At 43.0% G+C, this 26,076-nt stretch overlaps 1 protein-coding gene across 1 annotated transcript in view; it reads left to right on the forward strand.

Moving 5' to 3' along the window:
* Positions 1-26,076, forward strand: part of slit1b (slit homolog 1b) — an 89,982-nt gene that overhangs the window by 27,324 nt on the left and 36,582 nt on the right. The window contains exons 5-13 of the mRNA XM_080416860.1: positions 11,769-11,840; positions 12,013-12,084; positions 12,987-13,058; positions 13,750-13,913; positions 14,550-14,697; positions 17,013-17,084; positions 20,271-20,342; positions 23,691-23,762; positions 25,678-25,821. Coding sequence (XP_080272986.1) covers positions 11,769-11,840; positions 12,013-12,084; positions 12,987-13,058; positions 13,750-13,913; positions 14,550-14,697; positions 17,013-17,084; positions 20,271-20,342; positions 23,691-23,762; positions 25,678-25,821 — 888 coding nt within the window. The remainder of the gene's footprint in view (positions 1-11,768; positions 11,841-12,012; positions 12,085-12,986; positions 13,059-13,749; positions 13,914-14,549; positions 14,698-17,012; positions 17,085-20,270; positions 20,343-23,690; positions 23,763-25,677; positions 25,822-26,076) is intronic.

Raw genomic sequence — 26,076 nt, forward strand, 5'->3', positions numbered from 1 at the left:
CAATGGGGTGTAATACACTGTGTGTGTGTGTGTGTGTGTGTGTGTGTGTGTGTGTGTGTGTGTGTGTGTGTGTGTGTTTTCAAGATATTTATTAAGATGGTTATTTAGTGTGTTTTTAGGCTGTGTGTGTGAGTGTCTGTAACGTGCATTTGTTAGAAATAATTACTGATGTGCAATGTGTGTGTGTGTGTGTGTGTCTGTATGCATAATTGCTTACATTTACATCTATATAGAGTTTGCGTGCGTGTGTGTGTGTGTATGCACTGCACACTTTTATGCGAGATAATTACTCTCTGCGGAATGAAAGAGTCTGAATATTTCAAGATTTCAAGATTGCTTTTACATGCCCACGTAAACACTGTTATAATCGTTTTTTTGTTGTTGCATTTTCACAGTGCAATGTTGTTTGTGACTGCATGCGTAAATTAAATTGTGTGTGCGTGACAGAGAGAGAGAGAGATTGAAGAAGGGAGTTAATGCCTCATACTGAGTACCTCATTATAACGATGGTCTTTCTCATGGGAGGCATTTTGTTAAAAAATAATGATACTGTAACATTGTATAAAGCCTAATTTAAGCTCTGTTGCGCATGTATCGAAAATACCAGACCTACAAGCCTGCAATGCGGCGCATTCGCAACGTGTTGTAGGCTTGTAGGTCTGCTATGCGGCACCGTTGTGCGACGAAGTATGAATTGGGCTTAAAGTGTGTCGTGGTCAGCAGACGACGCATCATCATGCATCTGTACACGTGTGCACGTGCACATGCACATGCTTGCTGTGCACATGCGCAGCATGCGTCCATGTGCACTGCACTGGCACACATGTGTGGGAGGAAAATCTTTCCCCCTCCACCAAATTGTACTTTTCATAATGCTGAGAGCGTGGGACTTCCCTGCTACGTATGATAATAGCATCACCCTGGAAAACATGTCATAAGATAGGACACTGTGGTGAGTGGAGTAACCACCATTCTATACTCACTGAACCCTGACAATGCTGTTACACAACCCTGTGTGTGTGTGTGTGTGTGTGTGTGTGTGTGTGTGTGTGTGTGTGTGTGTGTTGCTATAAGGTCAAGGCAGGAACCTGACACCTCTTGTCATGTCCATCCAAAGTAAGCGAGTGGGGGGACCACCGAACCTCACGCTCTGCTTCATTGGAGAAGAGTGGGAAAAACCCATTTGACTGGGGAACACACCTACACACACACACGTTCACACAGACACTCCTTCCATTAATTCCATCCATTCCATCCGTGATTATCAGCACCTCTGGTTGCCATTTCCTTTGAGAGGTTTTCTGTTTCTCTGCAAGCGTTTCCTGTTTTCTTTTTGTTTTACATCCATTCTGTGAAAGACGGGACAATAAGATTGTTCCGAATTGTAAGCAAATGAGAAAGGAAACAACACTTTATTATGACTGGCAGTACACACATTACTGGGCACCACCCTATAGGCCAAAATATCAAGTTTCTAAATATCTCATAATCTAACAGATTATATGATGAACATTATCGATTTTGGTGACCGCATGGCCTTTCCTCTAGTGTCATCCTTCAGCCAATATGTGTAATTGTGTGTAAAGAGCAGCTACGTAGCTCCTGTTCAGTTAAGCCCTCCAGTCCCTTGTTTCTGTGGATGTTGGGGAGTGGAAGGAGGAGGGATGGGAGAGGAGAGGAGAGGAGAGGAGAGGAGAGACTCGAGAGAGGAGAGGAGATGAGACGAGAGGCGATGAAGAGGCTGTCCAGAGGTTAAAGTCAGCATGGGATGCCTTTTGTTCCGTATCCTCCTGACTCACACAGCTTAGCAGGAACATGCAGAGAGAGAGAGGGAGAGGGCGAGCGAGTGACGGAGAGAGGGAGAACGAGAGAACAAAAGGGGCACAAGAAAAAGAGAGATGGAGAAAAAGATTCACAGAAAAGGAGAGAATCAGAAAGAGAGAGAAACCAAGGGGAGGGAGAGATTACTGTGTGTGTGTGTGTGTGTGTGTGTGTGTGTGTGTGTGTGTGTGTGTGTGTGTGTGTGTGTGTGTGTGTGTGTGTGTGTGTGTGTGTGTGTGTGTGTGTGTGTGTGTGTGTGTGTGTGTGTGTGTGTGTGTGTGTGTGTGTGTGTGTGTGTGTGTGTGTGGTGGCAGAAGTGAGAGAGAGAGAGACCACAGGAATGACCTACTGATGGTATTTGCCTCTTAACGTTGGCTACGTTTGTCCTGTTGTCATGGTTACAGCCTTTCTCCACACCATCAGGTCATGACCCTTCCCAGGGTTCAGTTGCTCTCTCGTGTGTGTGTGTGTGTGTGTGTGTGTGTGTATTTACACATGGTTTCATTGTTTTGTATATTTGCTGTTTTTGTCCGATGTGTGTGTGATTTTCCCTGCATCCTTGTGTGTGTGTGGTCAGTGCATGACGTGTCTCAATTGCCCCGCATTAATGTGCACGCATTTCGTCGTTGTGTGTGAGGGTAATCCTTGGCATATGTGTGTGGTGTGTGTGCGTGCCTCTTTGAATGTGTGTGTTTTCCCCCTACATCCTGCTGTGTTTTGTCTGTCAGTCAAACTGCAGCCCTGTGGTAAAGACACCAAGACACATACACAACACATACACAACACATACACATACACAACACATACACGACACATACACAGCACATACACAACACATACATACACATACACATACACATACACATACACATACACATACACAACACAACACATATGCTGTTCTGTACTAGAAACCCAATAACAAGCTCTTATCTGTCTACAGCAGGGGTAGGCAATGTCTTGATCAATCAGTAATCGATAAGGCACATAGGAGTCGAGACAATATTCTCGGTGGTGGTTATGCTTTATGTACATGAAATCATGGCCAGAAGTACATTAACACTCATGTCAGTGGTACGGTAGTTCTGCCTCGAGCACAGGGCAGAGATCATAGTTATACTGTAGCTGCTTCAAGGACAAACTGAACCATAACAAGATAGGCTGTACCAAGCTATTAGGCCTAGTGGAGACATTTGGCTCTTACAAGCTGTCAAATATCATAATGTATTTTAGAAGTATTATAAGTGATGATAAAATATAAAGGATATTATGTACATTTAGTCAATTAAATTAAGTCCCCTCACATCTGTATGCACATAAATCTACACTCATTCAAACTCTGAACTCCAGGGAGGGAGTCTGGGAGATACAGTAGGTGAGTCTAATAATCATTGCATCCTGATGTGAAAGTAAATATTTAAAAAAGATAATAAATAAATAAACGTTTATATAGCCTACATGGACAATCAAAATCTGTTGGAAATATTTTATTTTGATGTGGTGTCATAATCAAACTTATGATATGGCACACTGACTATCAAGAATATAAAAACATGGCACTTCATGTCAAAAAGGTTGCCGATTCCGTATCTATGCATCTATCTATGTATCTACACTATCTGTCTGTCTGTCTGTCTGTCTGTCTGTCTGTCTGTCTGTCTGTCTGTCTGTCACACTGAAGAGTAGCTGTCAGTCATGAGGGTGTGTGTTGGGTCTTAGGGGCCACAGAGATGAAAGTGTAGTGCTATAGATCCAGAGCAGTGTAGCAGCCTAGCAGGGTGTGTCCGTGTGCATGTGTTTTTAAAGTGTTGAGTGAGTGAGTGAGTGAGTGACTGACTGACTGACATGTTTGTGTATTCAAGTGCCTGTGTTTGATCTCATACGTGTTACCTGATGAATACCACTTGTCAGACGTATCATGACATATAGTGACATCTTAGGTATGTGTGTGCGCGTGTGTGCGTGTGTGTGTGTGTGTGTGTGTGTGTGTGTGCACACAGCCGCACACACATGCATGTTTCAGTATTAACCATCTGTAATTAAGGTTAAATCCCGGTTATCAGGCTCACACTGCTATGATATCGGCCTTCGGGCACAAGGATTACAACTGTGTGTGTGTGTGTGTGTGTGTGTCAGAGAGGGAATTTCCAAGTGTGTGTGTGTAGTCAGCAGGTCATGGCGGGGTCACTCTCCGACCGGCGGTTTTGGGGTTGACCGCGTAGTGACCACAGCATGTCCCTGGAATCATCGTCTCCCTTTTGTCCACATCTGGACTTAACTTCCCAACAATCTGTGCTCTCTTATTGTCCCCACTTTGTCTCAATTTCAGCTTAATTCAATATGCTGCGCTGGCATCAAAGTACAAAGTGGGAACTCTGGTATAAAAGTAGAAACAAATAACAGTTAAAAATAGGGATGCTGATTTTTTTGCTGATGGCTGATACCGATATTTGTTTATTTTTTCTTTGTGGTTATTTATTGCAGTGGTTCTCAAAGTGGGGTCCAGGGATAAAAATTGGACCCTTGCAGGTCTGTAACTATGAGAGAGCGTACAAAATGGGTCCATTTGGTTCCATTTGTATGCCTCTGAGAGTTATGGGAGTCCTTGAAATTAAAAAGTGTTTTTTTCTTTTTCTTTTAATCCCACGATTTTGTAACCATTTTTCACTCAATGCCAAATGCCTAAGCTTGTAATCCTGGGCGCTACTCTCCCTCTGCCAGCCTGGGGAGAGCCCCGAACTGAGCTCATGCTTCCTTCAATGCATGAGGAGTTAGCAGGCCGCTTCTTATCGCCTGACAGGGGGATTTGAGAACAAGATTGAGATTTATTGCAGCTTGGTAGGCTGCAGATAACCAAGGCACCCAACATAATTAGCACAAAATTGATGCGTCACAATAATAGTCGGCTACTGCCATTGGTGAATGTCAGATAATTTGCAGATATGTTGATGGCAGTCAGCGAGGCAAAAATCTGCCGTTGCCGACATACGGCCGATATATCGGTGCATCTCTAGTTAAAACAGAAAACAATCCAATGTGTGTTAGACTGTTTGTATGAATGTGCATGTTTGCCAGCATGCAGATGTGTTTGTGTGTGTGCTGCCGCTGTGTCTTGTTAGTGAAAGACAAACGTCTCTAATGTGAGTTGGATGTAACCGTAGAATATCAGTCATCATCTGTCAACAGGCCATCTCTCTCATTTCTTTCTGTCTACTTATTACATGGTAATATGTTAAAGGTGTGTGTTTGTGTGTGTGGGGGGGGGGGGGGGGGCTGGTTGAGAGGGAGTGTTAGCAGCAGCCTATGAGGATATAATATTAACCATGTTGTTCTTGGTGTTCATGTTGTTCTCTGACCTGGAAAGATTCACACAAGACTGTGTGTGTGTGTGTGTGTGTGTGTGTGTGTGTGTGTGTGTGTGTGTGTGTGTGTGTGTGTGTGTGTGTGTGTGTGTGTGTGTGTGTGTGTGTGTGTGTGTGTGTGTGTGTGTGTGTGTGTGCGTATGCATGTGTGTAGCCATATTATGTTTGCCTGTATATGACCCTAGCACTAAACTGTAGTAGTATTTCTTCATTCATTCATTCCTAAAACATGTTTAATGTTCTTATCTATCTTAGGAATTAGCAGCATGCGTGGAAAAAGCACCTTGACTATCAAACTGCTTGGCTGAAAGCACGGTCAAATTTAAAACACCTGGGAGTGCAAACCCTGCCCGTGGCCCCTGTTGCTATGCAACACCTCTGTTGATTGACCGATTACAGAATTTGGACCTTGACTTTGACTCTGACTCTGACCTTGTCGTTTGACCTTTTTGACCCGTCCCTTTGGGCCAGGCTACTTAATCATTCCCACCAACTTTTTAAGTTTGTTCACAGACACCCCCTCTCACACACGCACACACGCACACCACACGCACACACACACGCACGTAAGCACACACACACACATGCACGCACACATGCACGCACACATGCACACACGCACGTCAGGACAGCCAGGACAGACTACAATACCCTGCCAAGCATGCATTTGGGGAGGGTAACAATTAGTTTTTGGAGGGAGAGGTGGAGCGCTGGAGAGTTGAAAGGAGGAGGATTTGAGGATGAGTGGGAAAGTTTACCTTTCTCACCCTCCACTGTGACCACTGGGGAGAGAGAGAGGGAGATGAGGGAGTCTAGAGATGAGCATATAAGGATGGGGGGGTGTTAAGGGATGGATGGATGGATGGATGGATGGATGGATGATGAGGATATTAAACGTCTAGAGAGATGGTTGAACAATGAAGGGATAAAGGGGCAACAAAAGCAGTCAGAGGAGGAATGAACAGATCGGCGAAAGGAGAGGAAAATGAATGGAGGAGCCTGAGAGAGGAGAGAGAGCAAATATTATGAGACTACCTACTGTCCAGAGAGAGAGAGAGACACACACACACACACACACACACACACACACACACACACACACACACACACACACACACACACACACACACACACACACACACACACACACACACACACACACACACACACACACAGAGAGACAGCAGCTGGGAAGGTTCGTGACCTGATGGTGTGGAGAAGCCTGTACACACCCACACAACCTTAACACTCACACACACACACCACCCACATACTCTCTCTCTCTCTCTCTCACACACACACACACACACCAACCACATACACACACACACACACACACACACACACACACACACACACACACACACACACACACACACACACACACACCACCCACAAACAAACACACACCCCACATACAAAACATACACACACACACACACACCACCCACAAACAAACACACACCCCACATGCAAAACATACACACACACACACACACACACACACACACACACACACACACACACACGTCCAGCTGTGACCTGACTTCATTGAACATGTTTCTCTTCTGTAAACATCATCTAAACGGGGGCCTCTTCGTGTCCTAGCAACAGACACCTTGACAACACAATAGGAAGGCATCTTTTAATATTGTGTGTGTATGTGTGTGTGTGTGTGTGTGTGTGCTCGTGTGTGTGTGTGTGTCCATTGCGATACATGAGGATCTCACAGCAGCTGTTCATTCATATTTAGCACTTTAACACACACACACACACACACACACACACACACACACGCACGCGCGCACACAAACGCACACACCGACACTATATGTACACGCATTGGGTCTATAGAAACGGACTGTTTCTATAGACAGCTGTTCACTGAGAGTCTGTCCTCTTAATCTATTGACAGTAGAGCACGCTCAACTTTTGTCCCCTAGTATTTCTGTACAGTACAGAACATGTATTGCAGTGGTTTGGGTGTGTGGTTCTGACCAGCCTGTGAAATGGAGCATAAACAATGGAATAGTACGATTACATTTTTGATTTAAGATACTGGCTATACAGTCATTGTAAACAGAGAAACAGCACACAGCACAACACAGTAACACGCCAGCGACTGCAGCCTGCCAATCTTGCGTACTGTACATGCACATGATTGGCAGGCCGCATTATTGGACCGTTCCCTCACATATCTCCCCTGAGTGGCAGACGCATACTGGAAGAGAGCAGATTTCGGAGAGCTCAAATACAGAGGCAAGGAAGTTACAGAGAAGCCAGATTTTCTCTCACAGTACTTGACTTACTGAGAGCTGACGGTGTTAATAATAATAATAATAATGTGGACTGCATTCCTTTTTTTTGTCACTGTACTTTTTCACATAATATGAAATTTGTCCTCAGGGACCTTCTGATTCCCATTCAGCCTCTCTACCCATTCAGTTGTAGCACTGATTCATAACATTGTTATGAAATGTTACTACAAGAATATTACCTTCACTGCTGGCCATACTGTAGCTTGGTGGTTAGAGAGGCCATCTGGTAAGCAGAAGGTCACCGTTTTGCCTCCCGACCCCGGTCTATGTGTCGAAATGTACCTGAGCAAGACACCGTCTCCCTCCAAAGCTCCCATGTAGAGCACCCATCAGCTGGGTGAAGCTGAAACTGAATTTCCACCGCAGGTTTCTTGCCAATTATTTACTTTTCACTGACATTCTTGATGAGGTCTTTCTCTTTCATTTTCATTCTCAGAATCACAATCAGACTTTGTCACATCACAGGTTTACAGGTGTAAAACAGTGGGTAAAATGAGTTTTCTTTTGTGCATGCTCCATTGTTTTTTGTTATTTCCATGAAAAAAGAAAGGGAAGAAGAAGGGGGGGCCAGGGGGAAGAGAGATCAATCAATAAGAAACAATCAAATTATCTACATATTTACACATGTCACTCTCTCTCTCTCTCTCCCCTCACTCAGCCACAGTTTTGAACTTCCTGTTCATATCCTTTTCTACTCTGTTTTTTTCTGACCTCCCCCGGTCATTCACTCTCTCTCCTCTTCTGATGTTTCACCTCTATCTCCTCTCATTCATCATTCTGCCGCTCTGTATTTCACTCATCACCTATTTAGCTTCCATGTCACTCACACTGTCTTCCTTTCACTGACCTGTGTTTCACTTCTGACCTCCACCTTCCACTGCTCCCCCCAAAACACACTTTTTTCCCCCCGCGGACCGCTCGCCCCCAGCGGTTCTTGTATTGTTGTATTTGTTTTACTGAGGTTAAGTATAGGAATAAGGTTGAGGTTACGTTTAGGAATAAGGTTAGGTTTAGGCATAGTTTTACTGAGGTTACGTTTAGGAATAAGGTTATAGGTTTAGGCATAGTTTCACTGAGGTTACGTTTAGGAATACCTGGTAGCGACCGTTCCGAGGTCGCCGGATTTGACCCGGGGCGAGCGTTCTTGTATTCTTGGAAGTTAGTAGCCTATACCTTTGCTATTATTGACATCAGCAAAAACATAGTTGTTCTAACGTGCGGCTTCAAGGAAGCTGCTATAGGCAATGGAGTTCTAACGTTGTGCTTTACATGAGGTTGGTTAGCTGCCTAATGTAGCTACTGTATATAATGTACCCTCATTAGCATTATAGTTCATAGCTAATGAGGGGAATGTGGATGGAATGATGCAGGTGTGTTGTTTTGCGGCTTGCTTTTTGCTATAGTGTTAGCAGACACTATATGTACATTCTGAGAATGACCACATTATTTACACAGAGCACTTGTCCAGTCATGCCAAGTTTGTTCTTATAGCAAACCAAATAAACAAAAGAGCATAACAAATTATGATTAAAGAACGTCAGTGTAAACTGATACAGGATGTATACATAGAATGCAAGTCACAATGATGATAACCCTGCTCAGTCTTGGCTTTTTTCCTTTTTTTTTTGCTTGGCGAGCTGAGCAACCTTGAACTAAATACATCTCTCTTTGGCAAAGCGAGATAAAGAAAAACATATTTATTTGTACTTTGTCTGGGGCCTACTGTTAAGTAAGGTCTGAGATAAGTGCTGACTTGGTGTTTCTCCCTGGTCGGCCTTCGGCTTTGGCCTTGAGGTTAATGGAGTGTGTCTGAAATCCTCCAGGGCACCCAGACATGATGATCTATATCCTCCACTGTGGTTTCTCCCCTGTCTCCTCCTGCCCCCAGTCTCCAGCCCTATGCTGGCCCCAGACAACAGGAGGGCAGCAGGCCAGGCAGCATAACCAGGGAGTCATTGTCCCTCGCCAGGGGGGGCCCAGGTCTTTAACCGCTGTGTCCTCATGCCTCCGTGCTAAGGGGGGGGGGGGGGAGACTATTAAGATAAAGGAGGAACTGGGCCTGAGATAAGAACAGAACTGCATGGTAATGGTGCAGATTAGACCGGATTCCATTAGTCTTAACTGATTGGCCGTCAACAACCGGCTGTGCACACTGTAAATGTACACTCATGTGCACTGTTGTGACACTGTTTTAATTCTCGCTTCATAAAGATTTAAGATTCAAGGGGTTTTATTTGTCACTCACTCAAATCAGTGTTAATTTTGTTGACTAAGACTAAACAATTTCAGATGACTAAAATAGGACTAAACTAAATGGTGTGTTATTCAAAAGACTAAGACTTAGACTAAATCAGAATTCGCTGTCAAAATTAAATTAACCACCGACTCAAACAAGTACAAGCAGTGAAATGTCACTGTGGCCTGCTCAGAAGACAATAACAAGTTAGTAATAGTGGAAATTAAAAAGAAGAAATTAAAAAGAAGAATTAAAAAGAAGAAGCAATGGGGAGTGTATACAGAATATGAAGGGAGAATAATTTAGCAACCGGATATATATAATATGCAGTCAAAAAGTATATACAGTGTACCTAGTGCCAGTATAATGGAAAAAATAAGGAAAATAAGACGGTGTATGCTCTGTTATGAGCCAAAGGGGTGTTTACAGATATGTCACCTATTATACGCATACCAGATCTACCTTTAGAAGATAAGTCTTAAATATCCACAGGTCACATAATGTTTTTTTGCGTTTAGAATGTTAGCAGGAATTGTGGGCAATTTGAGGTGAGGAGAAACCACACAATGCATCGCTGTATTGAATTAAATGGTCCACCAGGGGAGGGGGATGTATTGATGTCAAGTTAAAGACAGGAGAAGGAATGTATCAATGTCCAGACGAGATGAATGGGAGTCAAATGGAATGAACCGCAAGGGGAGGAAAACGATAACAAAGAGGTAGAGAGAGCAAGAGAAAACAGAAGGTGTGTGCACGCGTGTGTGTGTACGGCGCGCGTGTGTGTACGGCGCGTGTGTGTGTACGGTACGTGTGTGTGTGTGTGTGTGTGGACGGTGCGTGTGTGGACGGTGCGTGCACGTGTGCGTGCGTGTCAGAGAAGTGGGGGTCTGTACGGTTCTGCTCTGTGTACTTACTGTGTACTACTGACCGCTCTCTGCAATCAGATAAGGCAGATAAGAGTGCTCGTTTGTTACAGTAATTACTACATCATCATGGGGCGGAAAGAGTGCTAACAATATACTACTGCAAGTAGACGCTTGACTTAAAGTCTTACTCAAGTAGAAGTAACGTTACTTCTGTCAAAAACTGTTGAGTAAAAGTACATAATCGGCTCAAACGCGGTTACTTACAGTAGTTCCATTAGCATGAGCACGTCTATTGATTATCAGATCTGCCTGTTTAATGTTGTTGTGTTTTTGTTTGTCTCAGACCAAGGACCACAATAGAAATTGTGTTTTTCTCAGACTAAGGACCACAATAGAAATAAGTGACTGACTTTATTGTGTATTTATCCTTGACGTTTCTGTGAGAAGCAACATGTAAAGTTTTTCTTAGACACCCTCATTGCTTGACTGATACTGACAATAAGCCACTCCAACCTATACTATTTATTATTCCTTACAGACTCTTTTTTTCTTAATCCAGTAAAGGTAGTAAGACAATGTCGTAATAAGATCGTCTTAAATCACTCTCTGGCCCTGACCGCGCTAGCCTTGCGGTCCGGTTGCCTGACAGTGCATCGCGGGTTCGAGTCCTGTTCCCGACGATCTTTACTGCATGTCTCTCCCCATCTCTCTCTCCCTGTTTCCTGTCCATCTCCACTATATCTATTAATCTCTCAAGACAGATTCAGAGCTCAGCAGCTGAATCTGTCGGGAGTTCCTGTTACAACTTGTATGGTTAGGAATGTTAGGAATGTAAACAAAGACACATGGACCGGAAGTGGAGGGCTGAGGGCGGACCTAACGGCCAACATCCTGTTATTCACATTCTATTGGGAGGTCCCCCCAGAGTCAAATTCAAAGGAATAAAACAGCAGAGGACGCTGTTTTTTCCTTTTTTTTTTACTATGGGTTCCCAGTTTGATACCTATGAATAAAGGCAGAAAAAGGCCCTAAAAAATCTTTAAAAAGATAAAAAATAAATCACTCTCTAACTTTGACCCTCTCTCTTTCTCTCTCTCTCTCTCTCTCTCTCTCTCTCTCTCTCTCTCTCTCTCTCTCTCTCTCTGTCTCTCTCTCTCTCTCTCAGGGACCTTAGCGAGAATACAATCCAGGCTATTCCGAGGAGAGCCTTCAGAGGGGCCACAGAACTCAAGAACCTGTGAGTCAGACTCAGAGTCATATATACGTGCACACTCGTGCACTCACACTTACACCAATACACATAATGGTTCCTCTTTCGTTAAGATGTCTCACTCATCCTTATTACCCACACAGAGAGGATGAGATACAGTATACAGTCTTCTAATGTTGTTATCACTCTGTTATCACAGTCAGCTGGATAAGAACCACATCAGCTGCATAGAGGAGGGTGCGTTCCGTGCTCTGCGTACTCTGGAAGTCCTGTGAGTATTGATTATACACAACACTGTTTCCCAAACAGGGGGTTGGGATCCGCTTGTGGGTCGCGGACCGATTTTTGTGGGTCGCGGGATTTTTGTGGTTACCGTTAAACGTGCACAGTTTTTCATACATTAAAAACAAATTCAAAAATCTTTCAAAAGAATTTCATAAATGAAATTGAAAAAAAGTCAAAGAAATTCCATAAATTCCACAGCTCTTAACCCATTGAAACCGGGAAACCGGGTCATTTTAGATTTTTCGCGTTGGCTATTCAAAAATAGCAGATGTACAACGTGCCGCGCTGCGAGCTTGTACATATTTTTCAAACATTTTGAAAAATCTTGAAAGTGTGAGAACTACCGATTTAGAAGGCATTTGTAGAATCGGCCTCAGGTCTTAAAGGGTTTAGATCAAAAATAGCAGATCTACAAGCTCACAACGCTTTGCTCCGCAACACGTTGTGAGCTTGTAGATCTGCTTTTTTCACTAATTTGGGTCCTGTCAAATTTCCCTTTTCTTCCATGCCCACTATTCTACAACATGGGCATGGGATATTATTAGGACTGTGGAAGCACTCGAAGGCCACAGATGGTTTTTGTATTTGCTTGCATGCAGAAACACCTTCCTCTGTTTGTGTGTGTGTGTGTGTGAGTCCTTTGTATTACTGCATCTGTTGGATTCATTTAATGCCTAATTTTATACTCCATAGTGTAACTTAGCACGTTGTGGTACGACACAGTGTTAGCTTGTAAATCAGTTCTTGTCAGCAGGTGACACTGTTGTGCGATGGAGTATAAATCAAGCTTAACTACTGTACATTCCAGTTGAACCATTGACCTTCTCTCTCTCTCTCTCTCTCTCTCTCTCTCTCTCTCTCTCTCTCTCTCTCTCTCTCCCCTTCCAGGACATTGAACAACAATAACATCAGCAGTATTCCTGTGTCCAGCTTCAACCACATGCCTAAACTGCGCACATTGTGAGTCCTAAAGTCCTTTCCTTTCACAATGCCACAGCGTGTTGGTCTGTGTAGGGATTTCACAAAGTCATAAAAAAAAACTGTTTCTTTAATTTTTTTCTTTCTGTCCATTCACATCTCGCTATTCCCTACTTTCCTCTCTGTCTCTTTCGTGTCTGTCTTCCCCTTCTCTTGTCCCTCCCTCTCTCCCACACTTATTCATTCCGTGTCTTCCCCCCATCTTATCATCTCCCTCTTATCTTGAAAACTCCATCATACCATCTACCTCGTACCTTCAAACCTGCATCTTACCATCTCCCTCTTATCTCCAAACCTCCATCTTATCATCTCCCTCTTATCTCCAAACCTCCATCTTATCATCTCCCTCTTATCTCCAAACCTCCATCGTACCATCTCCTTCTTATCTCCAAACCTCCATCGTACCATCTCCTTCTTATCTCCAAACCTCCATCGTACCATCTTCCTCGTACCTCCAAACCATGGCCTTCTCTCCTCGACGCGCCCTTCGTCCTCCTCACTTGCTCACACCATCTTTTCCCTTGTTTTGCTCTTTCCTCCGATCTCCTCCATCTCTCCTCCGTTTACTCCTCGCTTCCTCCTCCACCCTCCCCTGCCTCCTCCTTACCCATCCCACTCCTTCCCCCTTTCCCTCCTCTGTCTCTGTCGTCTCCCTCTGTTTTCTGTCCTCCAGTCGTCTCCACTCCAACTCTCTGCGTTGTGACTGTCACCTGGCCTGGCTGTCCCCCTGGTTGAGACAGAGGCCAGCGCTGGGTCTGTACACCCAGTGCAGCTCCCCTCCCACCCTGAGAGGCCTCAACCTGGCTGAACTGCACAAGAGTGACTTCGCCTGCACAGGTATACTACTGACCTGTCTTACAGTCTTCGTTGTACAATAGTGTCGCATGAAACGGTGTTGATTTCGTCGACTAAAACTATGACAAATGTTCGTTGACTACTTTTTTCCCACTAACTAAATAAAAACTAAGCAGTGGTGACTAAAACTGAGACTAAATATATTGACAATTCTGTCAACAAATAAAATAAATAAAACTAGACTAATATGTTAGGGAGTGACTAGTGGAGATGAGATCCAGTAGAACTAAGACAAGTCATTTTATGTTTGGTTGCGCTCTGAAAATAGCAGATCTACAAGCTCACAATGCGTTGTGTTGCGACGCGCTATGAGCTTGTAGATCGGCTATTTTCAGCATGCAACCAAGTGTAAGATCAGCCATTACGACGCCATCAAGGCCTGCCAAAATACATTTTAGTCGACTAAATCAACTCTAGAATTAGTCGACTAAAATCTTATGATCTTTAGTCGACAAAAAAAAACATTTCAGATGACAAAAATATGTTATCTGAATTTCACCCACTTTTTTACCTCTGTAAACCTCTGATGTGACAATAAATCTAAAAAGACACATTTTAATATGGTTAACATGTTCAACACATACTGTAAATATTATGAATCGTTTATTGTGTTTGCAGGCAACAGTGGCAGTGCGTTCGTCCAGCCCTGCAGCTTGGCGTCAGGGTCCTGTCCTCCCATGTGTTCCTGCAGTAACAACATTGTGGACTGTAGAGGGAAAGGCCTCACCGCCATCCCTGCTCACCTGCCTGAGGCCATGACAGAGATGTGAGTACAAAGGACACACACATTCAGTAAGATGACGTGTGGGGGGAAATTATACTGTATATATTTTTTCCCATTTACTATATACGTACCACCATGAACTATAGAGAAGTGAATGCATTAATGCATTCCACTGGTCAGAGAGAGACAAAGAGAGAGAGAAAGAGAGAGAGAGTTTACATTACTCTTTAAGACAATCGAATCACTTGGTTTGTCGACCAAGAAAGACTGCATATTTAAAAAAGGAAGTAAAGGTCTGGAGTCATAGAATATCATTTTACTTTTTTTAAACATTCAGGGAAAGAAAATCCAGGCATTTATATAATGAAGTTCAAGCTGTCTGTGGGTTTGTCTGTGTTCCCCGAATTATGCCCAAATATGGACCCACATACTGTATGGAGATACCCGATGTCATCACTAATCGGTGTTGTTAGACAATGGATAAGATACAGTAGACATGCCCGATGTCAGTGCAAATCGCATCGTTAGGTACTGGTTTCTGTTGTGTGATTATAATTGAGGGGGAGGGAGGTAGAGAGAGAGAGAGAGAGGGAGAGAGAGAGAACCTATTTCACTGCATGCAATAACCCAGACTAGTCCCAGACAATGCCGGGTACCGACACCGTAACCCACTGATGAACGTGTCATGACATGAAGTGACGCGTTGTCAGTGCAATAACCCCGGCAATGAGAAATTAGTGGTTTTATGCTCCAAAAACATGAATCCTTGAACTCCTGTTATTTATTTTTTTAGTATCTTACGCTGTATCTGTGAATCAACACTGCTGTCATAGCGATCACCTCAACGTGGTCTCGCTCTGTCCACACAATTTCACACATAAACGTTATTTTACAACAGTGTTGTCATGATCTAAAGCTGGATCTCACAGTTTAGTGTGTTGTTTTATTTCTCTTCACGTTCTCATGGCTTTTATGATTCATCCTTCTGAGGACCCATTAAAGACCTCATCTAAACTCTTTGTACAACTATAAAACAAGCATCGCTTTTGAAGTAAAGCTCTTCATTCCTGAGGAGAAGAAAGAAATCATTGGAGTTGAGATGATTTGTTCCGTAATGGTCCCCAGTAACACTGACCTCAGAACCATTAAAAACATGCAGAAGTCAATTAGTGGCTTCTGGTGTGAAGTGTGTGAAGTGTGTGTGTGTGTGTGTGTGTGTGTGTGTGTGTGTGTGTGTGTGTGTGTGTGTGTGTGTGTGTGTGTGTGTGTGTGTGTGTGTGACTGAGTGAGTGAGTGACTGAGCACCTGCATGCCCACGTGTCCACCTGCTGTGTGTGTGTGTGTGTGTGTGTGTGCTCCTAATGCATCGGAATCCTCTGCAGAGAGAGCAACGGCCGTACCTTTCACCGTTGACCTCTCCAGGGGTCACATACATGAAGATCTATCCTCGTGGGCTCGACCCACATGACCTTTTAGGATGCGTACAGTACACATATGCATATCTGTGTGACACACACGCATATCAGTGTGTCTGCTTAATGTACTGTATGTCTGTCTGTGTCTATGACACACTGTCTCTCCGTTTATATGCACCGTACACATAGTTACACTGCGTATGTTCCCCATATGTCTCTAAGTGAATCCATGAACGCTCTGAAAACTGCCTTCGTCGCTCTTTGTAATCTTCAGTGTCATTCCGTCTACATGTCAGCCAATGGCGCTCATTCAGGAGCGTGACAGGCCAGTTCATCCTGGCGGGCGGGCGGTGACTTGGATTAATCCAATAAATGTATTATGTCGGCCAATTACGCGCACATCGTCCTTTTGTGGCGAACGCCAGCGTGTCTAACGTTTCACTGCGTGTCACAGGATTAGGCATCACATGACTCGACGGTCCCCGCCGCCGCAAAGTAGGAGATATGAACTCACGTCTGGTGGCACGGCGGGCGGCGGGTTGGGGAGATGTGAATCGATGTGAAAAGTGAGATAATGTATACCGGTGCTTTGCGTTAGCTTTTGGTTGGTTGTGTTGATGTGGTTGATATGGTAACAGACGTTACGGTGGCAGCTGCTGCTATGAGCTGTGTGTGTGAAGTACTTCAAAAAGTCAAACTATGACATGTATAACACTGTTGATGTCTTTCTCCCCTCTCTCTCTTTCCTCCCTCTCTCTCTTTCTTGTTCCTGTCTGGTTGTTTTTTCTTCCTTTGCTTTAACCTCTCTCTGCTCTTCATCTTACCTTTTCTTAACTCACCTTTTCTCTTCCTCCCTCCCTCCCTATTCCTCTCTCTCTCTCTCTCTCTCTCTCTCTCTCTCTCTCTCTCTCTCTCTCTCTCTCTCTCTCTCTCCCTCCTCAGTCGTTTAGAGCAGAACGGCATCAAGTCGGTCCCTCCTGGAGCCTTCAGCTCCTACAAGAAGCTCCGCAGAATGTGAGTCAGAACCACACACACACACACACACACACACACACACACACACACACACACACACGCACAATTCTATTCAGTTCAATTCAGCTCAGTGAAATTCAGCCTCAATCAAGAATCCAGAAGGTTTATTTGTCACTATACTCATACAAGTCAGGGGTTGACACTAAGGTCTCAGAGGCACTTAAGTACAAGTCAAGTTCTACTTGCCCAAAGGTCATGCCTACTTGCCAGAAAATTTTATCAAATTAATGTTTAAGCCGCATGGCAACAGTCACTTTGAAAGTCTGAATGAGCGCAACTGCTACTAAAACTGTGGCATTATTTGTTCTTTCATGAATAACCAATAACCAATTAAGAAGACAGTTGCTTCCCCATTAAAACGCACTTGCCCGTCGGGCAACCTGAAAGCAAACTCCACTTGCCCAAACGTTTTATTTACTTGTCACGGGCAGTCGGCAAACCGTTAGTGTCAACGCCTGTTGTACAAGTACAAGCAGCAGAATGCAAGTGTGGTAAGTTCAGCTCAGTTAGATTCAATTAAATTCAGTCTAGTCGAATGAATGAATGAATGAATGGTTTTATTTCAGTCTTAAAACATATATAGAGTTGGTCACAACAAACAGCACAAAAACAACACATGGACCGAAAAGGTGTAGTCTAGAAACAATGGCAAAACATCGATACAAAAGACAAAAACAAAGACAAAAATGTGGACGTTTCACATGCTAGTAATAATATTTTATGGATTAGGCCAGTGGTAAGTGGTGCATTTTTATAGCACGGGTGAGATGGGGGTCCACGGCCAAATACATATAATTTCGGGTGGTCCATGAAAAAGTTTGAGCACCACTGATATTATAGCAACATAAGTTTTTCAGAGGATTTAGAAGACATTTGTAGATGTGTTCCCGGATTGAACGGGTTAAATGAATTTTGTACATTCCCCCCGGCCATCAGGCTAAACATGGTTTAGGTCTCTTAAAGATATATTATTGATATCACATTTTCTCTTAAACATGTACTTTATGTTCTTAATGGCAGACACAGATCCCTTTTTTCCTGATTTCTCAGCCCTTTCTTTCGTACGCACGCACGCACGCACGCACGCACGCACGCACGCACGCACGCACGCACGCGCGCGCGCACGCACGCGCACACACACACACACACACACACACACACACAGTGAGAGTCTGCGTGTGCGTGTTGTGTTCCCTGAGAGAGGCCAGCCATCACTTCTGGTGGTCTCTAGTCAAATGTGAGCCCTCTCTTCCTCACTGAGCTGTGGTTTTCCTGCTCTCACCATCACGCCATGCTTCAAACAGAGAGCAGTGGATTTAAAATGTAGTCCAATTGATTTTCATTTCTAACGAAAACAGACCCTGGAGTTAGAACTGATCTCACCAGGGATTTTTCCAGGGTTGTTTTATCTCCCCCCCCCCCCTCACACACACACACACACACACACACACACACACACATCTTTTGTTATAAGACATTCCTCTTTTTATGAGATAGTTCAGTAGTTATTCCTATTCAGCCCGCTCAACTATTTGAGCTCTCTTTTGCCATACTTTTCTCCTCCTTTCTGTTTTTTGTTTTCTCTCTCTGCCACTTTCTCTTCATCTCCCTTTCCTTGTTTCTCTCTTTTTCATGTTTTTTTCCCTTCTAGTTTCAATTCCACCATGCCAACCATCCCGTCCACCATACCAACCAATCCCTAGACCCCTTCTTACATCATCAGTGTGTGAGAGTGTAATTCAGAGAACATTTGAGCCATGCACAGTCCTTAATCACTTTGAACCTGGCGTTCCTATTTTGGGCATGTCATTATAGGCCAACATTTTCAAAAATGTAAAAAAAAACACCTATGTTTTTTGAAAATTTTCAAAGAATATTAATATTTTCTACAAGCTCACGTTGTGATAGTAGGGACTCCAGGGTACATGTGGTTACCTTTTTCTTACCCTGATTTATTGAGGGAAAGTTTGCTGAACTCTCTTTTGAAGTCATGGTGGGAACACAAATTCACACTGGGACTGGGAAGCTGACCAGTACAACCACAGGTTTCCATTGTTGTCAGCTCAACTCAGTGGTGGGTTCTACCGTCAGATGCTGTGTACGCCGTATACCTTGAGATTTTTTTTCGTCGCCACCGTACACCTTCAAAAACTGTTCAAAACAGCGTTTTTTACATTTAATTCATTATAGACGCGCGCATGCCGTGCGTGTGGGAGGCAGGGAATAAACATAGTATACCTTCATAAAAAAACTAGAACACAACACTGGCTCAACTGAATTTAATGATGATAATGGCACAAAAAAGAAACTTCTAAATATTTGTCATTGTGTTTTTTTCCAACACATATTCGTTGGAGGGGCGATGTCTTTACTGCAGTGGTTCCCCTCGGGGTTCCAGGGGATCCCCAGCAAAAGTAGTTCATTTCAACCACTTTATCCATTTATACGTTGTGCTATTCAAAAATAGCAGATCTACAAGCTCACAGCGCGTCACTTCGTGCCACGCTGCGAGCTTGTACATCTGCTATTTTTGAAGATTTTTGAAAAATATCGAAAATGTTTGGAAACTTTTGAATAATTGTTTTAACCAATTAAGAGCTGGAACGCATCTGTGTCACTTTAGATTTCTTTGGCTATTCAAAAATCTTGAAAAAAATTTTATTTATTTTTTCAAAAAAACTGTTAGGATTTAGAAAACATTTTTAAGAATCGCCTCAGGTCTTAATGGGTTAAACATAAATCTTCTCTTCTGGGGGGGGGGGGGGTCCCTGGCACACAAAAACCTTTTCAGATGGGGATCCGCGGCCAAATACATATCAATTTCGAAAACTTTTGAGAACCACTGCTTTACTGTAGTTAGTTGTGTATACAAGCTGAGACATGTATACCTTCACCTCCGGTAAAGACACTGACATGTAATGGTTTTGTCATGAACACACTGTGTGGAAACCAATGGTTACGCCATGCAGTGTTCTGATTGCAGGGCCAAGCACACTTCCTGTCAATCAGGTACTTGGTTGTACAGTGAATGTTTACAGATGGCCTAACAATGTATATGCTTCACATGACACCTCTGTGTGTGTGTGTGTGTGTGTGTGTGTGTGTGTGTGTGTGTGTGTGCGCGTGCGTGCGCGCGCATGTGTTTGGTCTCTATTTCCCAAACAGAGATCTGAGCAACAACCAGATATCTGAGATTGCCCCTGATGCTTTTCAGGGCCTCCGAGCACTCAACTCATTGTAAGTAACAATGCATGTGTGCATGTGTGTGTGTGTGTAATAAGCTGGCTCCAGACCAATCCAAATCGGCCCGACTTTGGGCCGATTTGGCTTCGGGAAGCGTCGGCCAGTCGGTTAGGGGTCCGTCGGCCAGTCGGTTAGGGGTCCGTCGGGACCTTTTCGGCCGACCCAGAGCCGACCGAACATGTTCAGCTTTTTAGCCGACTGGCAGAGCAGTGGCAGTGACAACAAAGGGCTGTCGGTGTTGCCAGATTATGTGAGAGAAACAAGCGACCATGTCTATGAAAACCTACATTCACTGTTTCTCGTTGTTGCTCCCAGAGAGAGAGAGAGAGATTGATTGATTTGACCTACTTTTGCGCAGTTTTGGTGCGCAACACAACCCTTGTTTAAGTGAATTGCTTTCACCTGCTGCTGCTGTGTGGAGCGCAGTGGTGGAAAAAGTACTCAAATGTTTTACTTAAGTAAAAGTATCAATACTGCAATGTAGAAGTACTTGAGTAAAAGTACAAAAGTATTGGTATCAAAATGTACTTAAAGTACCAAAAGTAAAAGTACTCAAATGTTTGAAAATAGCAGATCTACAAGCTCACAACGCGTCGCTTCGCGACGTGTTGTGAGCTTGTAGATCGGCTATTTTCAAATAGCCTAGGTATAAAATAGAGCTAAAGTGGTTACTGTATGTTTTATAATGTAATAATTTATATCTGCAAAGTAACTAATAACTAAAGTTTTCAAATAATTGTAGTGGTGTAAAAGTAGAATATTTTCCTCAGAGATGTATGGAGTAGAAGTAAAAGTACTGAAAATTAGAAATACTCCAGTAAAGTAAAAAATCCTCAAAAGTGTACTTAAGTACAGTACTTGAGTAAATGTACTTAGTTACTTTACATCACTGGCGGAGTGTGCGCTACAGGGCATATCTCCGCCAAGCCAGGGTGACCTACCCAGGCTCATGAAATTCATATGCAGGCATAGTAGCCAATTAGAATGAAATCTGCAAAAACGGACTCATATACTGATACAGAACCATATATTGGCTATATATTATGGCTGTCGGGTGGAAATCTTGTATGTTCCTTTTTTATTATTATTTAAAAACAATAAAAAATCGTGAAAAAAAAAGAAGCTGTAATTATTAATAATTAAGAAATACTATATTTTAAAGAGTGAAAAATCAACTAAAGTCATTATTAGTGCAAGTTCATTAACATTTCATTTGAATGAAAATTAATTGTGGGTAAAATACATTATGTGAATCTAATGTGATTAATGTGACCCCTACTTCAGTCAGTGAAGTCCAGGGCTGAATGTGACATATTGAGACCTATATAACTAAATATTGGTCATTTGCCAACACATTATTTTGTGAAATAAACGGGTTATATTTCACAGATAGTTATACTATTCTTATAATATATTAAAATACAATGATCCTTAACCTTCAAGTTAAATGCATTATTTCCGTGGACTTAAAAATCATTTTTGGACTTAAAAATCATTATTATTTTTTTGGATGGCCTTCCTGCCCTGGCAGGAAGACCGGGCAGGGCCTTTGTGCCCTCCAAAAAATTACAACACCAAAGGCCAAGTGGCCTTGCCCCTAAAATGACGAAATTCCAGGCTTGAATGCAATAGATGTACTCTGAGTCTGTTACAAGTAAAAGTCCAGAATTCAACATTTACTTGAGTAAAAGTACTAAAGTATTGGTATAAAAATGTACTTAAAGTACCAAAAGTAAAAGTACCAAAATGTTTGAAAATAGCAGATCTACAAGCTCAGAACGCGTGCATCGCAACACGTTGTGAGCTTGTAGATCTGCTATTTTCAAATAGCTTATAGGTATAAAATAGGGCAAAAGAGGTTAATGTATGTTTCATAATGATTTATATCTGCAAAGTAACTAGTAACTAAACATTTCAAATAATTGTTGTGGAGTACAAGTATAGACAATTGGAAATACTCCAGTAAAGTAAAAGTACCTCAAAATTGTACTTAAGTACAGTACTTGAGTAAATGTACTAGTTACTTACACTACTTAGACTAGCGACCACTTTGTGGAAGCTAATGGGGATCCTAATAATTAATAAAGAATAAAGAAGAATAAAGAATACACCACTGCACGTCAGTGAAGAAAAAACGCTGGGAACATAAGTGGCTTTGCAGGGAAACAAGCCCAAAGTCGCTTATAATAAGCAGACCTGGCAACGCTGGCAGGCTAAAAGTCAAATTAGCACATGAATGGCCAGTCGGCTGACAGACTTAAATGCCAACTTTTGCCAACCGAATACCAGTCTGTTGCAGTCTGGAGTAGTCTGCAATAGTCTGGACGAGTCTGTTTGGTGCGGAGTTAAGACAGTGAGTGTATTTTTGTCTTTATGTGAACCACATCTCATGACGGACGGCTCAGAGTGTATGTGTGTTTGACATGTTTATGTGTGTCTGTTTGTTTGTGTGAAGAGAATACGTGTGTGCGTGTGCACATGTGTGTTTGTGTGTGTGTGTGTGTGTGTGTGTAGCATACAGTGTATGTTGATGGAGGCTAGACTTTTGTAAACACATATACATGTAGCTTGTGATATATCATGTCTTACAAGCAGTCACTGTGTGTGTGTGTGTGTGTGTGTGTGTGTGTGTGTGTGTGTGTGTGTGTGTGTGTGTGTGTGTGTGTGTGTGTGTGTGTGTGTGTGTGTGTGTGTGTGTGTGTGTGTGTGTGTGTGTGTGTGTGTGTGTGTGTGAGAGTGTGATTTCTACTATTCCACTGTGGTATTTGGTTCTGTTCTGTTGTATATTATGTCTATAAACATGTACATATGTGGTGTGTGCACGTGTGTGTGTGTATTGGGTCCACAACTATAGACATACTAGAGTACACTTACTTACGTATGTGTACAGCTGGTATGTGTGTGTGTTCCTATGTGCTTTGGGGCTCCGGGGTGCAGACAGACAGACAGTAGAGAGGTCCCCTCATGGTGTGTGTGTGTGTGTGTGTGTGTGTGTGTGTGTGTGTGTGTGTGTGTGTGTGTGTGTGTGTGTGTGTGTGTGTGTGTGTGTGTGTGTGTGTGTGTGTGTGTGTGTGTGTGTGTGTGTGTGTGTGTGTGTGTGTGTGTGTGTGTGTGTGGGGAAGGGGGTGAATGAGTGGCAGGAGTCCCCCAAGTGTTACTGCCTCGCTCACTTAGCTCTCCACTCTGCATGAGGAGTAGCTACAGCTCCAGGTGGCCATGTGAATGGCTAAGCACATGGCTACTGTTATCGTAGCTGTGTGTTTGTGGCAACGGGGCCTCATTTTCTCCTCTCCTCTCCTCTCATCCCTCTCCTCTCCTCTCCTCTCCTCTGCTCTCCTCTAGGGTCCTGTATGGTAATAAAATCACAGAGCTTCCCAGAGGAGTGTTTGATGGACTGGCGTCCTTGGAGCTGCTGTAAGTACTTATATATACCGTAACAACCAATCGCCAGCTGCAGTACTACTATACCATTACCTCACCACCGCCGCCACCACATCCACCATAAACAGCACTGCAGCTACATGGCCACCAGTAATATGAAGAGCATAGCCTAACAGTAGCTACAGCCACTTAAAGGCCCATTCATACTTCCTCACACGACGTGTCGCTTGCAGAGAATAGCAGACCTACACGCCCTTAACTTGTCGCATCCGCGACACGTTGTAGGTCTTGTAGGTCTGCTATTTTCTGTGCGCTACACCGTCGTGCAACCGACCATGAATGAAGTTTAACACTGTGGTGCTTACACTACTCTGACTTCATGGCACGTCATGATCAAGAGCATCTGCTAAATGGCTAAATAGCTAATTCTACACTTCTGACTACAGCAATAGTGATCATATCAAATAACAGCAGCATACATACTGTTTGTACATACAATGTGTGTCAGTATGTGCCATGAAACTCAAGATTCTGTCCATTATTTAGAGATTTAGAGATTTTTTTTTCCTGATGCCAATATCAGAAACGGATCGATACAAGTACCGATCCGATACCAGTGCGTTAAGAATATACGGTATATATACAGAGAATAAATGCCTTAAAACGTTATTTTATTATCTAGTTTGCAGTCAAAACAGGAATAAAGAACGACGGCAACCATTTTCAATTGTAAAAACAGTAGTACTGTAACAAAACAAATCAGTCTTCAAATGCAACGCTTGTGCCATCCCTCGAAATAAACCCCTTCGTCGCTATTTCGCTGGTGGGATTTTCCGGTGCCATTGCCAACATTACTGAAATTGTTCTAGCTTTGACTAACATTACAATGCATGTGTTGTTGTTTGCCAGTGTTACGTATACAGTATCATTGTGATAAATTATGTGATATTAGATCGGTGCATGGACACCATAATCACCGATACCAGATCATGTTTTTAGACTGCATAGGACGCATTTCCAGTACTGGTATCGCTATCGGAAAACAACTCTATTCCCATTCTCTACATGGTTACAGTAATTCCTGTCCACATAGTATGTTGGGTGATTGTTCCCTGCAGGCTGCTGAATGCCAATAATATCCACTATATCATACACATGCATGAGCGTCTCACTTGGCTTGGTGTCAAAGAGAGACTTTCTGCTAGTTTACTTGTACTTATATACTTGTACTTTACTTGTACTTATATGCGTATAACATCAAAGGAAAAGCTTGTTTTAAATGGAAACTTAAACATTATATACTATTCCATTCTTAACTTACATACCGGATTGACTCTTGCCATTTTAAATGGCTGTATGCCTGTTCGTTTCTCTTTTTGTTCTTTTTAAATAGATTAATTTTGTCTGCGATACTTGATTTTTGTAAGATGTTTTTTTTGTATGGGATACAGGGAAATGTTTTATATTGTGAATAATTACTGGACCCCAGGAAGTCGTTAAGGTGGCAGCTAATGGGGATCCGTATAATAATAAACAATATACAATCATGATTTGAAAAACAGGAGAGATCCGAGCACTCAAAAAATAACGGAGGAGAGGGCGTAAAATAGAGGTGCTTTATTCATGTCTACAACATTTTAAAAGCCAACATGTTTCGACCAGCAACTGGTCTTCATCAGACCAAGTCATCCATACTTTCCCTGATGAAGACCAGTTTCTGGTCGAAACATGTTGGCTTTTAAAATGTTGTTGACATGATTAAATTACCTTGATTTTAAGCCCTCTCCTCTGTTATTTTTTGAGTGCTTGGATCTCTCCTCTTTTTCATGTTTTGTTTCCCGTTGATCCTAGAAGCACCAATCTACGTTTTTAACTCAACGTTTATCTCCATTGAGCACCTGGTTGATCTCTCTCTCTCTATAAACAATCTTGATTGTTCCCTCTGCAGGCTGCTGAATGCCAATAAGATCCACTGTATCAGAGCCACAGTGTTCAAGGACCTGGAGAACCTGGCTCTGCTCTCACTGTACGACAACAAGATCCAGAGCCTGATGAAAGGAACCTTCAGCTCCCTGCATAGCATCCAGACACTGTGAGACTGATGCTCTCTCTACCCCCCCTCTCTCTTGCACTCTCTCTCCCCTCTCGAGTCTTTCTCTCAATCTTCATGCTGTCTTGTGCTTCCTCTCTCTGTCTCTCACTCTCTCTCACCTCTCTCACTCTCTCACCTCTCTCTTGCACTCTCTCCCCTCTCTCTCTCTCTCTTTCTCTCTCTTGCTGTCCCTCTCTCACACATGCAAGTATTACATTATCGCTCTCACACACAAATGTTCTTTTCTATTCTCTC

The sequence above is a fragment of the Gymnoscopelus braueri genome (genome assembly GCF_963280865.1).
Source record: "Gymnoscopelus braueri genome assembly, chromosome: 2".
In the NCBI taxonomy this organism is placed as follows: domain Eukaryota; kingdom Metazoa; phylum Chordata; class Actinopteri; order Myctophiformes; family Myctophidae; genus Gymnoscopelus; species Gymnoscopelus braueri.